At 49.4% G+C, this 14492-nt stretch overlaps 3 protein-coding genes across 3 annotated transcripts; 1 reads left to right on the top strand and 2 right to left on the bottom strand.

Moving 5' to 3' along the window:
* Positions 1-310: 310 nt before the first annotated feature.
* On the bottom strand, positions 311-5669 carry SMAC4_04607 (uncharacterized protein). Its single transcript, XM_003345328.2, has 3 exons — positions 4121-5669; positions 2845-4067; positions 311-2787 (listed from the first exon to the last, which is right to left on the bottom strand). Exons 1-3 carry the CDS (start codon positions 4802-4804, stop codon positions 888-890), a joined length of 3807 nt encoding a protein of 1268 aa, XP_003345376.1. The 5' UTR covers positions 4805-5669; the 3' UTR covers positions 311-887.
* Positions 5670-7811: 2142 nt separating this feature from the next.
* On the bottom strand, positions 7812-10427 carry SMAC4_04606 (uncharacterized protein). The gene is made up of 6 exons (XM_066090139.1): positions 10259-10427; positions 9963-10035; positions 9880-9900; positions 9479-9823; positions 8481-9420; positions 7812-8427 (listed from the first exon to the last, which is right to left on the bottom strand). Exons 1-6 carry the CDS (start codon positions 10279-10281, stop codon positions 8309-8311), a joined length of 1521 nt encoding a protein of 506 aa, XP_065945717.1. The 5' UTR covers positions 10282-10427; the 3' UTR covers positions 7812-8308.
* A 2528-nt stretch (positions 10428-12955) lies between these two features.
* On the top strand, positions 12956-14241 carry SMAC4_04605 (60S ribosomal protein eL33). The gene is made up of 5 exons (XM_024655659.2): positions 12956-13180; positions 13324-13333; positions 13503-13598; positions 13654-13754; positions 13818-14241. The coding sequence occupies exons 1-5, from the start codon at positions 13156-13158 to the stop codon at positions 13913-13915; spliced, it is 330 nt and encodes a 109-aa protein (XP_024511511.1). The 5' UTR covers positions 12956-13155; the 3' UTR covers positions 13916-14241.
* The last annotated feature ends 251 nt before the right edge of the window (positions 14242-14492 follow it).

The following is a 14492-nucleotide window of genomic DNA, read 5'->3' as shown; positions in this document are numbered from 1 at the left end:
ACCGTTCTCACCGTCCCGTACGTACGTACGGTATCCCTCTCTAGATATTGATGATCATATCATAGACCGCCCGTCCGGCAGGTGGCTCGCTTGCGTATATATGATACGATGTGGTGACCACCTAGCCACCAACAAACGAGTTTGGTATGTGTCATGAGATTTAGTATTTTCATACTAGCTGGCTGGCTGGCTGGCTCTCCCACTCCCTCTCAAGCTCGCCCAAATTTTTTTAAAAATTTTAACGTTCACCTCTGTCTCCTGCCAGCAACAACTGCTAGGCAAGTAAACTGATAGTCAAGAAATGCTGTCACCCCTAAAGTGCATCCAGTATAGGTGAGGGTGACCGTACATAGAGTGACGGTCAAAAATTACTGTCCCTCCCGGCGGTGCATTCAACATGGGTTGGGAGGGATAGTATTTTTTTGACCATCACTGTATGTAATAGAAGGGAAATCTCCCCATGGGGGTTTCTTGTTTTCCCCTTTCTGTTCCCGCATCTCTCCCTCTCGCACACACACGCATACACAAACTCTCTCTTTCTCTCTTCAACTGTGATCACCTCCACGCCTAGGGGAAGTATGTAATAGAAGGAAATTTCTTTCTAATAATGAGCTCCGAACTCCTTCCTCTGCTCCCTCTTACTTTTTCCTTTCGCCATTTTCCCCTCCCCTCTTTTCCAGATGCGTGGGTAAGAAAAAAATATCAGTCAATACCAATTCAGTTAAAATCCGCTTTCTCTTTTTCTTTCGTGGCCTCGCTCCATAAATGCCTGGTAACGACTAACGCAACTACACAACTATGACTTATATACATCCACCTCATTCACTCGTGCGAGTACCCGGATTTCCTTCTTATTTTTTGCTTGACCAACGAATAGTTATCTTCCCCTAATCGATAACTACCACAGGGGCATTCTTCCCGCCCATACCACCACCACCGGCACCACCCTGACCCGGCTGTCCCTGCGGCACGCCCTGAGGACCTCCTTGGCCGCCGTGAACAGGTCTCTGGCCTTGTTGGACTTGACCCCCTTGCTGTTGGGCGTGCTGTTGGGCGGCCTGCTGCTGTTGCTGTTGTTGCATTCGCTGCATCGCTTGGGCCTGTTGTTGGATCTGGTACCGTTGCTGCTGCTGCTGTGCCTGGGTTGGAGGGCCTGGCTGCCGCTGTTGTGGCTGGCCAGGATGGGCGCGGTTGACGAACCGGTTGTTGTTGGCGCGGGCTTGTGCCTGGCGCTGAGCTTGGAGCTGAGCGACCTGAGCCTGTGGAAGCTGGACCTGAGTTTGGGGCAGGGCCTGAGGCTGAGGTTGAGCTTGCGGTTGGTTTACGGACCGGTGCTGCTGTTGTGATTGGGATGAGGGAGGCGGCTGCTGCTTCGGTCGTTGTGGGGGAATTCCCTGTGCAGCTTGTGTAGCTTGTGTAACGACCAGCTGTTGAGGTGGTTGCTGAGGGCTTTGTTTAACATCTTGTACTCCGCCTCCTGGATGAGGAGCGGTGATGGGCGGTGGCGGGGCTGTACCGACCAACGATTTCACTGACTCGCTGATTGACCATAGCAGTGTTTCAATACCGATCTTTGGGTCAGCAGCGGCGCTGGTACCAAAGCTCTTCCTTCCATCGCCATGAGCATGCCATACCGATCGCTGGAGAAGTGTGTCAAACTCGTCCTGCGGGCCGTTAAGAGGACGTTCGTGTCCCTTTTCATCAGTACGCTTGACGTGCCACAACAATCTACCTTTGCGACCCATGGTCCTGATGTCAAGACACAACAACCGCCGAGTGGTCGGAGCAGGGAGTTTGAACCTGACCGTTACCCACTCCGCCGCTTTTACCACGATCGCCACACTGCCTGCATTCTTCGCCGCAATGTTGTCCCACTCGTCCTCGATCCTGTCCAGCACTCTGTACAGTGGCAGAGAAAATGGAAGATAAGACGGCAGGAGCTCGGTCTTGGTAGACTGCGCCATCTCTTGCAACATATCCAGCGCGCGCATATGAGGGTTCCCTTTTTCGAGGGTAAGGATAACCTTGGCACCTTTGGGGAGGTCTAAGTGTACGCTCCATGCACGAGGACCTTGTGGCGGGTTGGAAACAGTTTCTGCTGGATCGTTGCTGTAGGTGAAAACAACCTCGCGGAGCGCAACACTTTGAGGAATTGCGTTGCTACCAGCCAGTCTTATGGCCTCAACAAACTCCATCAAGCGTTCAAGGGCCTGTACGCGATCGGCAAGCAAATCGACTACGGGAGTACCCATATCCGCCCGCAGCTTAAGCGAGAACTGGCCGGTACGATGGTTGTAGACCACATCGTGGTCTACATTTCCGCGAAGAGATTTGAACTTGCTCCTGTCGATCACAGTTAATCTAGCTTCTGCCCGAATCTTAGCCGGCGTATCACGCCGGACCTGAGCGGCTGTGGCATTTGCTGGACCCTCTTGGTCACCTGTGTGAGTCCGGACTCCCTTAAAGATGATGGGCACGAAGTCCTTCGCCCATGCCAAGGTGCGGCTGCTGGATCCAGGACGTTTTTCCAGCATTTCTGATAGCCGCACATATATCGTAGGCAGTCTAACCTGTGGTGGTAGGCTGTGGTTTGGCAACTCGAGTGCGGTGTGTGATTTCTTGAGGGTATGTAGCTTGCGAAGATCGGTGATATGTGAAATCATGCCAGCGGCGTAGACAGACAAGTTTCGGAAGAAGGTGTCCGACAACGTCAGTTGGTTGGACGTCATGGGCATCTTGGTGAACAGCCTCAGGCGGCCGGCAGGGAAGTTGGGCTTTGGTGGTGAGCTATTCAGGTTAGCACATTATCAATCATCAATATTATCTGATCAGCATTATACTCACAGGTCTATTAGCCACCATTGGTCCCCACCAAGACTCATGCTCATCATGACAAACCATTGTCGTGTCATCCAATTTGCCTTTCTGAGCCAAACTGCCTTGAAAGGTTCCCGAGATCCAGAAGCATCCGAGTAGACGATAGCCTTGGTCTCTTCCTGCGTAATTGGCGGACGGCAAACAAACCAGCCTATACTCCTTACGCGGCTGTTGAGATCCTTGACTGTATAGTCGAATCTTAGTTGTTCCATGAGGTGTGCGCCCTCTTCCGCCGCATTGGAACTGGTATTCAGCTTCATTTGCCCCTTCAAGAAGACCGGAGACCTCGGGAACAGTGTAAATAAGCCCGTCAACGGTTCGATCTTGATGACAGCCTCGTCATTGTCGAATAGCTGTACCGCCAAGGAAGAATTCTGTGGCTCCTCCTTCGAGATCTTCACGTCAAGTCTTGCATGCTTCTGTGCAAATCGAGGCTTGCTGAGAAGCTTGCTTGATATCGACGTGAGTATGTACTCAACGTGACTTGCAATAACTGCCGTCAGAAGCTTTTCCGCAGAAATTGTCTCAACATCGAGCGGAATCTCGAAATCCTTGACTTCTTTGTTGTCGCGGAACCACCGTAGGTTGATGTAACTTGAAGGCTTTGAATCGAGGTCTTCTTGGACACTATTTTCGCTCCATACCCCTAGCAAGATCCAGCTCTTGGCAGTTTGCGAAGAAGGACCCTCCAGGCTGTTCGGAGGCTTGAGCCAGTACTGGATAGACATGGCACGGTTGAGTTTTTCGACCTTCAACGTATCAACCCACCTGCCCACGGCAAGCTCGTTCGCCTGACGACGGAACTCAACAATTTTCTGAGTCAACACGAACTCATGAAGATACTTATAGCACCCTGCCAAGCCCTCGTTTCCCAGGATTATGTTGATCTTGTTCTCAAGAAAGGTGCGCACACCGTGAGACAGCTCTGCTGGAGCAGGGGTGAAAAGAAAGCGGAAGTCGATGAACCAGAATTGTTGCTCAAAGTCCTCATCACCAATCGTCAAGTCGACTTCAAACTCCCCTTTTGCTTTGAACGTGACCCTTCCGTTCGCGATGTTGTAGTCACGGAAAGGAGCCGGGATTTTCTCGTGTTCGTCGAAGGTCAGTCGTACGCTGAGCATGGTATTGATATTGTCGATAAACGCTTCTTTCTCCTCCCAGGTTATAGGAGGAGGCTCGATATATCCCAACTAACGTTGTCAGAACATCAAGCCACAGAGCATAATCTGGACCATCGACTTACCTCGGGCATCCAGGGCGCCTGACCAGTTGTCAAAACTTCCAGGGCCGTCTTCAAATCTGGGCCTGGTACTTTCGCCCAATGAAGATCCTGCTTCATCCTGATCAACTCCCAGAAGAGTTCTTGGTAGTGAGCCTGTTTGGTCAACAAATGCACCCTGATGTCAATCAGGGCTCCAACCTGAGCCGCCTTCTTGCTCCATTCGGTAATAACAAGGGTCTTGACCCATTTCGAGTGCATGTCCTGCAGAAAGTTGAGGAGATGAACCTTCTTTTCAAGGCTCTCCTGCGATGTGTCGTGATTGTCCGCGGATTGGTGGCTAGTGTTTCCGTTCAGAACGGGTTGTGGTAGGGGTTTGGAGGCAAGGTATGCGATCTCGTCTTGCAACTTCGAGTGAGTCCATTGTGACAGTCTGGTCAGGAGTAGGCTTAGAGGCATAATATCCGCGGTGATGTGTTGGATCTCCTCGGGCAGATCGTTGAACTTGGAGCCGCCGGGCGGCTGGCTGTCCACGTCCATGAAGGAGGCACTTCCGCCGTTGGTCATGGCTGACGAGCCCGACATGTTTGCGAGAGCTTTACCCTTATCTGGCGAGCCCTCCCGCTTGACCACGCCTCCATTGACGCCGTTCGTCCACGAGTTCCTGTCGTGATGGGTGCGTACTCCGTTCATGTGTCCGTTTTCCATCCTGCGCGTGCCTTACTGCCGCGCGAACAACGCTCGCCCAAAGAGCGTCCCCAGTGTCGTGTGGTGCTGAAATAATGTCTAGAAATGCAATCGCAAAGACGGGAGTCGGTTGTCAAAGTGTAACAGCTTCGGCAAATACCACGCAAAATCGGAAGCGTGTCGCGAGATAGCGGGATATCGTCGGTCGTGTGCCGGTTGTGATCGCGGACGTGTCGATGATGTCCAAAAGCGAGAGAAGGCGAACGGTAAGAACGCCCACTACGGAGTTTCTTCGTCAAGGAGGCACCGGGGAGCGCGCATCAAACAGCGGCTCAAACGTTGAGATTGACGTAGACAGAACGATTGCTTATTACTTCGAGTGGCGAGTGGATTGAAAAAAAGCTGCACTGGTGGGCGAAGGTATGGCACCGTATCGGATCGTGGTTGATGTCAAAGTGGCAGCGGGTTTCAGATTTGCCCGGCAGTGGAGGTGGGCAAAAGTGGAAGTCGATCGAAAATACAACACGCGCTGGTTCGTAGAGTGAGGAAGGCGGTAGGTGCCAGGTGCGAGCCTAGAATGGGATGCTTGCCCGAGTCGGTCAAAGAAATCAGATTTACGCTAGAAACGGAGGTCAAGGGAAAGAAGCGACAGATGATTACGTGGAAGTCGAAGTGCGCGTGCGCGTGGATCACTTGTCTGGTTCGGGTTGCCTTTGAAAGGTTCGTTGTGGTGGTGCCGTCACCTCTGTTTGGCAGGCGAGGCAGGTTACCAGTGATAAATGCCCTCCCTGTCGGGCAGTCTGCGATAAAGTGGGCGCCCAGGGAGGAAGAATGGAGATCCGTCCACCGTGGCAGGTGAAATGTCCTTCTCTACACCTCTGCATGGATGTAACTTGCTAGCGTGGTACAGCCAAGGCGCTAGTGGCGTTACAGAAAACTAGGATCTTTATATAAGAAAGAAAGAAATTTATTATTTAATAATTAATGGAATTACTATTCACTTCTATTACTTTTCTTATTCTTTCTAGTATTGAATGAGCTAACTTTAGAAGAAATTCTTTTAGAATAGTATCCAAGGCTTCTTTTACTGCCTTTTTCAGTTTCTTTGGTGTTAGGGATTGAATATTGTATTTCAACTCTATAAATGATTTTATCTATGGCTAAAAGTTCTCAATTGGTATTAAATCTAGAAAATATATAAATTTTCCCTTTCTGGACAATAATGAAATTCTTAATTCTTCGATTAATTTTTAAATAATTTTAGCTTAATAAAAAAAAAGCGTTATTTTATTAAAAGACGAAATTGTAGTAATCAATGCCTTCTTTTTTTCGAATAAAAGCTACGATTATAGAAAAAATGAAAAACATATATTTTAGGCGGAAACTCCTCCAAACTCCTTTTTCCAAAAAAGATAAAGTCATTTTTTTCTTCTAGTAAAGTATTGCTAAAGCATTTATTTATGGAGAGGTTTTTTTTTTTGCTAAAATAAAAATTTTAAAATTGTTTCCTGGATTTAAAGTAACAAATTACTCTTATATAGACTAAGCCTGCTCTCCGGTTGAGTGCACTCTTGAGGTGCGCTGCACGAACTACATTTCTGACCTTGGCGTTTCTGGTACCTTTGATATCCGTGTTATGGCGCTGGCGGACCACTACATCACTAGGATATGTTCCAAAAGAATATAAGTAACCAAAGCTGGCAATTCGGTCGCTCAAGTTATCTTATATAATTGTGATGGTAGTTGAGAGGCACAACTGCAAGGCTGCTATTACAATCCGCATCTCTCTTGTGTATTTAGCTGTAAGCTGTATGCCATACTGGCACAGACTTTCCTTTTCCTCTTTGTTAAATATTATCACTTTCACCAAGGCCTACCTGCGTGTATATCTCGTAGAACCCTTACAAGGAAATAAAAAAAAAGAAAAAGAGGAAGGTTACCCTAAAAAATGAATTTCCGAGTTTTATTAATTCTTATCCATTTTCGCAATTTATTTTTTAAGATATTTTTTAAAAAAAAAAACGCTTTTTTTTCTTTTCGCTTTTAGAGAGTAATAATGTTAATGTATGCGAATTGCACTTGCCGGATGGTGAAGCTGGTGTCTGAAAGATATTAGCGTAATTTATTTTAATTTTTTAAAGAGGTTGAATTTGAATTCTTTTATTTCAAGATAATTGAGGAGTGTTAGTCTTTTTTTATAATTAAAAAGAGAATTTAAAAAGTTAATAATTGTAATGCTTCTCGATTGAGATATTGTGATGGTGGTGTAAGTTGAAAGTGAAAGAAGTTGAGGAGAAGAGATAAAATGGTAGCCTAAGTAGAAACCGGCCGCCGGAAGTTCTACTTTTAAAAAAGAGGTACTTTGCTACAGAATCTCTTAGAAAGAGTATATCAAGATATATTAGCATCTTCGTTGCTACTTTAGAAATAAGAATTCACTATCTTTAGAAAGATCTGCCAATTCCCACACTAATAAGTTATATCCATGCAGAGGTGTAGGTGGTGAGGCTGGGGTCACTACACTTCTCGCCCGGTGCAGTACCCATTGCGCAGCCAGCCAGAGCAGGAAGTACCTACCTTACCAGCACCTAGAGGTAAGTACCACTGTGGATCTTCCAACCGACACAATGGAGAGAAGACAGCCGCAAGGCTGACTACGCCCATTGAAAGTTTGGAAAATTTGGAAATCTTCGCATTGAGACATTCAGCTGTTCAAAATACTCGTACTATGCTTCCTATCCGGCTATCAATCACAAAGAACGTACATACCAGATTTCATGTTACGGTTACAACTTCAGCACCTGTCGTCTTCCCCCATACACATTGGCTTCCTCAGGATTTGTTACAATACGCTCGGAGTATTACATTGTAAATACGGTCGCATGCACTAACATTGAATCGGTACCGTATCAATCCATGACGTTACGTGCCTGCCCTCTGGTGGGCATTCTGGTTGTGTACTGCGTATAACGCCTTGGGTACAATATCTGTCCGTAGGACGGATATGGATAGTTGCAAAGTTAGATCCAAAGATTACTGTAAAGTGCGCAATGTGCAACGTTCGATATAAATGTGCTGGCCGTTAAGGTAAGAAGCTTTCTCTAACTATTTGGCTACTCAAATTCACCTCAGAGAGAAAAGACATCCCTTCATGTCTTCAACCATCCCAGGCACGAGAGTGCCGAGTCACCACCTGTATCCCTAACACCAATAAGAAAGGAACCTTATCATAAATTGTTCTCTTCGGATCGTGAAGGACATAACAGCTATGCCCGCTGTTACCTATAAACCCATACATGCCTCTTTTGACTCATGAAATTGTCTTTGAATGCTTTTCCCAGCATCACAGAAAAAGAAAACGCAGAAAAACTAAGGGGAATATGAAAGCAAGATCTAGTCCCAACGTTTCTGCTCATGACATGATACAACTGCTTCCTCTGCCATATCATGACGCAGATTAAGCGACGTGTACCAAAGCACTTCCATCATTCGGAGCGAACGGATGAGGGCCAGCACCCCGCGAATTTACAGCTTCATGCCCGAACCCATAGCGGAGGTTGTGGGCCACTGGTAGCCCGCAGCATCGCTAAACTTGTAGCCGTACGAGGCCGTAAAGTCATCCAGAACAGCCGGACCCCGAGAACCTAGACAGTGTTAGTGCTGAGTCTTTCCATAGAACTTTCTGGCGATTACATACCGTAAGGATACTCCATCGGGATGATTTCCTTATTATCATCGAGATAGTGGAGCAGAGGGGTAAAGATTCTCCAGCTGGCATCGAGCTCATCGTCACGGACAAAGTTGGAATGATCGCCCTTCAAGCAGTCAAGGATGAGAGACTCGTAGGCCTCAGGAATCTTGAGGTCGGAGAAGCGTCTCCTGTAGGTAAGGTCGAGCTCAGTGACGACGGTCTGCATGCTCAGGCCAGGAAGCTTGGAGTTCATCTTGATGTAGACACTTTCGTTGGGCTGAATGCGCATGACAAGCTCGTTGCGAGGAATGTCCTTGAAAATGCCCGATGTGACATCCTTGAACTGCACGCGGATCTCGGTCTTCTGCTCGTTCAAGGCCTTGCCTGCCTTCATGATGAAGGGTACGCCGTCCCAACGCTCGTTCTTAATGTACGCAACTAGCGCACAGAAAGTGGGGCAGCGGGAATCCTTGGGGACGGTATCGTCTTCTTTGTAAGCAGGCTTGCTTCCGTCAAGCGACTTTCCGTACTGGCCAATGATGACGTTCTTGGGCTCGATTGCCGGAATGGCGCGGAGGACCCGCACCTTCTCATCACGGATATCCTCAGCGGAGAAAGAGATGGGGCGCTCCATGGCAAGCAGCGTAAGAACCTGCAACAAATGGTTCTGCATGACATCGCGTATAATGCCGAACTCGTCGAAATAACCGCCACGACCCTCGGTACCAAATGGTTCCTTGAATGTGATCTGAACGTTGTCGATGTGATGCCTGTTCCAGGTAGCGCCGAGGAAGGAGTTGCCGAAGCGCAGGATGAGAATGTTCTTCACCATCTCCTTTCCGAGATAGTGATCGATGCGGAAAATTTCCTCTTCCCTCCAGTCGGGCTCAAGCGACTTCTGCAATTCCCGAGAGCTCGCCAAGTCCTTGCCAAACGGTTTCTCGACCTATTGTATGCAGTGTTAGACGAGGGCTGAGGTACAACGAAAACAATAGCTGACTTACAATAACACGGGCGACGCCCTTGGAGGGGTAGCAGCACTTCTTGAGGTGTTGTGAAACAATGGTGAAAACACTGGGGGGCAGAGCCATGTAAAAGAGTCTGTTGTTCTCTTTCCTTCCTTGCTCGAGTTCCTCCAAATGTTTGTTGAGCTGCAAAAAGGAGTCGTCGCGATCATACTGGCCGGAGACGTATGTGCAGATGGAGCAGAACTCCTCGAGCTGCTGCTCGCTTTCCTTCGTAGGGGTCTTGATATACGACTTGATGCGGCGGATGTACTCGTCGTGGTCCATCTTGGTTCTAGCATAACCCACGATCCGGATGTCCTTGGGCAAAAACTGATTGCGGTACTACAAGAATAACGTTAGTTCCTAGTCGTGGGCATCCCAGAAGAGGGCATACGCACCAGTCCGAAGAGCGCGGGATACTAAATGCACGTCAGTCGATTGCCATATGAAGTAGGTAGCCCCAAGGGTAGGCATAACTCACGGTCTTCTTCTTAGCGAGATCGCCAGAGGCACCAAGAACAACAACGACGGTGTTGTCCTTGAGCTCTACCGCACTGTGACGCCATGTTTGTTAGCAAGCGCTTCTAAATCACCAACAATTAACCGTATAATGAGGATGCCTATGGTGGAAGCTCTTCGCCGGGCTCGCTCAGACAGGATTCGTAGGTTGGCAGATATGCCCAAACACTAATCCGCACAGAGCTATGCGAACGAACCCCAAAAGCTGTTGAGCTCCACCACGCAATGACTGATAATGGCGGGGCGAGGGGCACTCACGCTCCATGATGATCAGATGCCATCGTAGCGGTCGTCTTGTGTGAATCGATATTCCGAGTTCGTCGCGTTGGTGGTTGCGCGAGGGAAAAAGAAGAGACTGTGAGGGCGACGAGAAAAGTGGAAGAAGAGGATTGTGTTGTTGATCGATGGGGGTTGAAGAAAGTATTAGGACGGAGTGGGCAAGCTTGGTCAGGTTTCGGGGTTAAAGTGAATGGTATTTCTACGGCGTATTTGGGTGAAGGAACCTTCCTCAACCTGGAACCTGGCCGGTCCAGGGCACCTTGGGAGCGAATGATGCGCAGACTGCCTGCGACCCTCGAACTAGAGCTGCTGCTGCTGCAGTCAGTCCAGTTGATGGACCACGGCCCACGAGGGGCAAGCTTACTCACGGCCCCGCACCGCACGCTAGGTAGGTGCGTACCCTGGCACCACTTACCTCATGAAGGGGAACGACCGAGTGAACATGCCAAGCCGCCTCCAAAGCTTTGGCCCCATCTGATAACAGCTTTAACAAGAGAGCTTTTGCTTCTTTGGAACAATCCCCAACCCCGCCGGCCTTTCCGGATGGAACTCCTGTCCCGTTCATGTTACCTAATGCATGATAGATGCCCATATTCCTCCTCCGGAATGATCGCATCAAACAAAGGGCCGCCAGATTGGCTTCTTCCCCCGTCAGATTCAGCGATACCATGCATGCTTACATCCATTCCATGTCCCAGGACGGGAGCTGTGGAGGTTGGCTCAGACTTGCTCAGTTTGGCCGGGGTTAAGACATGCGGTGTTGGGTGCTGGTAACCTCGCGAAGCTGGGCATCGGTCCCGCTCCGTGCTTGCCCTATAGATGTCATGGTTCCACCGATCTCCGGTTGATAGATGTCTTAACATTATCCGGACCCCAGCGTTATGGAAGCCGTCGTCTGCGTAGCCTCTGGCGATGGAACCGAGAGCCAGGGTATGGATCCGAAGCGAGTGCCGTCAAATGGTTCCTCGACTGCTGACCAGATGACTCCCGCCGGATAGAAGTCCAGACAGTGACAGCTTTCGCTCCGATCTTGCGCCGTAACAGGGTTGCCCCTGGACAATTTTTGACAGTATAGAACGAGTGGGTACGGTCATAATAAGCTACCTGAGCTAATCTGGTCCTCGGTCGGTGATGGGTTTCACGCCTCAAGAGTTTGATACATTAGGTAAACGTTCCGGGTCTGAAGAGCACACTTGCATAATTACAAGACGAGGACCTGATGAATTTGGAGCTTGGAGAAGTCCAAATTGCATGGATGGATCCCTTTCGGCTTCTGTTGGGAATGGTGGGGGGTTGCGAAAAAGTTGATCGGATCCGTGTTCAGGACCGTAGAGGTACGGATGGCTCCATACCTCAACCTCTTTTCCAACCGTGAGCCTGTAGACTTTGGACGACCCATGCTCTCTTCAGGGTCGGTCGGGGGTAAATATACCGCAACCACCGGACTATGTTGCATGGGCTAGAGATTTGGCTTTGCTCCTCTGACAGGTTATTGTTCCGATATCCGTTCACAGCAGGAAGGCGCAATATGTTTTCTCCTACTGAAACGCCGCCGGAGTACCCAAGACAGGTACGTGGGACAAACCATCCAAATTCCGTTGGGGAAGGGTGAAACCAGGTAACTAAGCTCCTAAGGTACAGACAAAGCATGTTCTCTTCACCGGTGTGAAGAAACATGGAAGTTTGCCAGAACTTTGCAGTTCGCCAGACGAAAATTGCCAAAGTATAGTACCGGTCATTTCACTTCCAAATCGGGATTTGAGGTAAATCGCCGGTCTTACGCCACGCGCACTCGTGAAAGGCGCCGTGTCAACCCACACCTTAGGGAACAGGCTAACAAAGTAGATATATGTACAACCCTCAAACCTTGAGGAAAGCAACAGTAGTTCAATGCCTACCTTTAGGTGTCCGGGACGTTTTCTACTCGAGAGGTCGGAGTTAACGAAAACGCATTGTCCCGGAAAGCGCTCTAGGTTGTGGTGTTTTACCTATATGCCATTCTACTGTCATAGTCTCTGCCGGTAAAATTGGGCAGAACGACATCTGCAGCTTCGGATATAAACAATAGCACACACCGAGTGGAGTGTGCATGCCCCGGTTCACTAGGTTAGCTGCGGAAACAGGCCCGAAAGACCTTTTGTTTTGAGCTCACTAGATCTATGTTGTAGGCAGTTCGCCTGCTCTCACCATCGTCAAGAAAAAACGAAAACTTTTACGGGTGTTGGTGACAGGGATAGAGGCCATCTGCAACACACTTTAAAACAACAGTATTCGTTGGTGTTGCAAGCTGCTGCCGGGAGCCCGGGCATTCTTCATCTCATCTCAAGGCTGTGGAAGTTGAGGTTGGAGTGTGGATGTGGGGGTCACAGTCAGTTCGGGAGCTTGTCCGGACTCGGGACGGGAGCCATTGACAATGACAGTGAGGGGCAAACCAAAGGGGAGCAGAAAAACCCATCGATTGCATCATGGATCGCAAAGGAGCTAAGATAACGATAACGATAAAGTCTGGTGGATACCATGCGTTATCGGAACATGCACATGAAGGTCGCGCTCTTACAGGGATCATGTGAAGTGGCTGGTGCACGAGCCTCAGCCACACCTGACCCTGCTGGAAGGACGCGCTCTGGGCTCTCATTCGCGCGGCGCACACTTTTCGGAAGGTAAGAAACTCCGAACCGTCCAAAGCACCACAAACCCTACCAAATTCCCACCAGGCAATTTTCGAATTACCGGGAGCCGTCGAAGTGCAGAGCCACAACCACGTCGCCCAACGCAGGACTCCGGATCAGCAATTGTCTTCATACAAGACTCCTTGCTGAGTTCCCTTTTATCGTGGCAGGGAAATTTTGATCAAGCGGAACATATCGCCAGTCAAGATGCCTACCGAAGCCGGCCACAGATGTGAGACTCCCAAACCACTTGCGCAAAGAACATTGCCGGTGTTGTCGTCGTCGCTTTGAAGGCATCGTCGTCGCGAAACCCGTGTACATGTGTCTTTGTGGCGATTTTACAAGTTTGTCCATTGCTGACCCTGTTTGCTGCAGTATATGTCAAGTGAGTAGCCATCCCCGAAAGGAATCGACGATACGAACAAATTTCCGATTGCTGCGCCGCCACGAAACGATCCCCAAGAACGACAGTTGCTGGGAATTGGTTATTCGGGAAACGACGAAGCGAGAAACGACGACGTACCGAGCAAGGACTGACGTGAGGAATCGCATAGGGGTCGCCACCTGAGCTATCAGCGTGGCCGTCACACCACCCACCCCAAGACCAGCTTGATCAAGATCGAGGGTGTTGATGACACTGCTGCTGCCAAGTACGTGGTAAACCTGTTCGAAAGACACGGTGATGGATATTGACAGGGGATACAGCTTCTACCTTGGCAAGCGCGTCGCCTATGTCTACCGCGGCCAGAAGGAGGTTCGTGGCACCAAGATCCGCGTGATCTGGGGCAAGGTCACCAGGCCTCACGGTAATTATTCCCATTTCCCGATGTTCTGGCTAGAACGATGAATGCTGACTTTTGACTTCACAGGCAACTCCGGCGTTGTTCGCGCCAAGTTCGCCACTCCCCTCCCCGCCAGGTCCTTCGGTGCCTCCGTCCGCATCATGCTCTACCCCTCTACTATCTAAAGGGAGCGTATGAGGCCGGAGTTGGGTGGTAAAGGTGGTTTATGATTTCGGTGCATCAGGGATTAGCAAGGGTCGGCAAACGGGCCTTGCTTCTAGCATTCAAAATCAAAGGCATTACCAAAAAGAGACATGCCAAACAATTGCCATTGAGGATCCCGCAGTTTACTCTGCAGGGTGCGAGACGAATGCTTCATCAACGGAAGTGGTTCATGAAACGGCGCAATGGAGAGGAGATGAGAGTCTTCTCATGTCACAAATCAATCAAAGCCAGCCTGGGCTAATATTTAACAGGCCCCCTCAATCACAATAGCCACGCTTTGCTACCCAAGACCATGAAACCTATCCTTGAACACTTGTAGCTTTGGTTAACAATGTTCTAGGATTTATGACAGATGTGCGGCCCGCGACCTCAACACCGTGTTTCGTGAGAACCTTGATGGGCATTTAGTTCAACTGCTCCATGTCCCTGTGTCCGTTCGGTTCGATCTCGAGATGAAGGGTCTCCGCACGAACCAACAACCGCGTCCCCGTACCTCAGCAAGGGCAACACTACCCAACCAGAAGGATATATGCCATA

Source organism: Sordaria macrospora, chromosome 1 (assembly GCF_033870435.1).
Source record: "Sordaria macrospora chromosome 1, complete sequence".
Lineage (NCBI taxonomy): Eukaryota > Fungi > Ascomycota > Sordariomycetes > Sordariales > Sordariaceae > Sordaria > Sordaria macrospora.
Note: the sequence above shows the minus strand (reverse complement) of the source record. Positions and strands in the feature narration are given on the sequence as shown.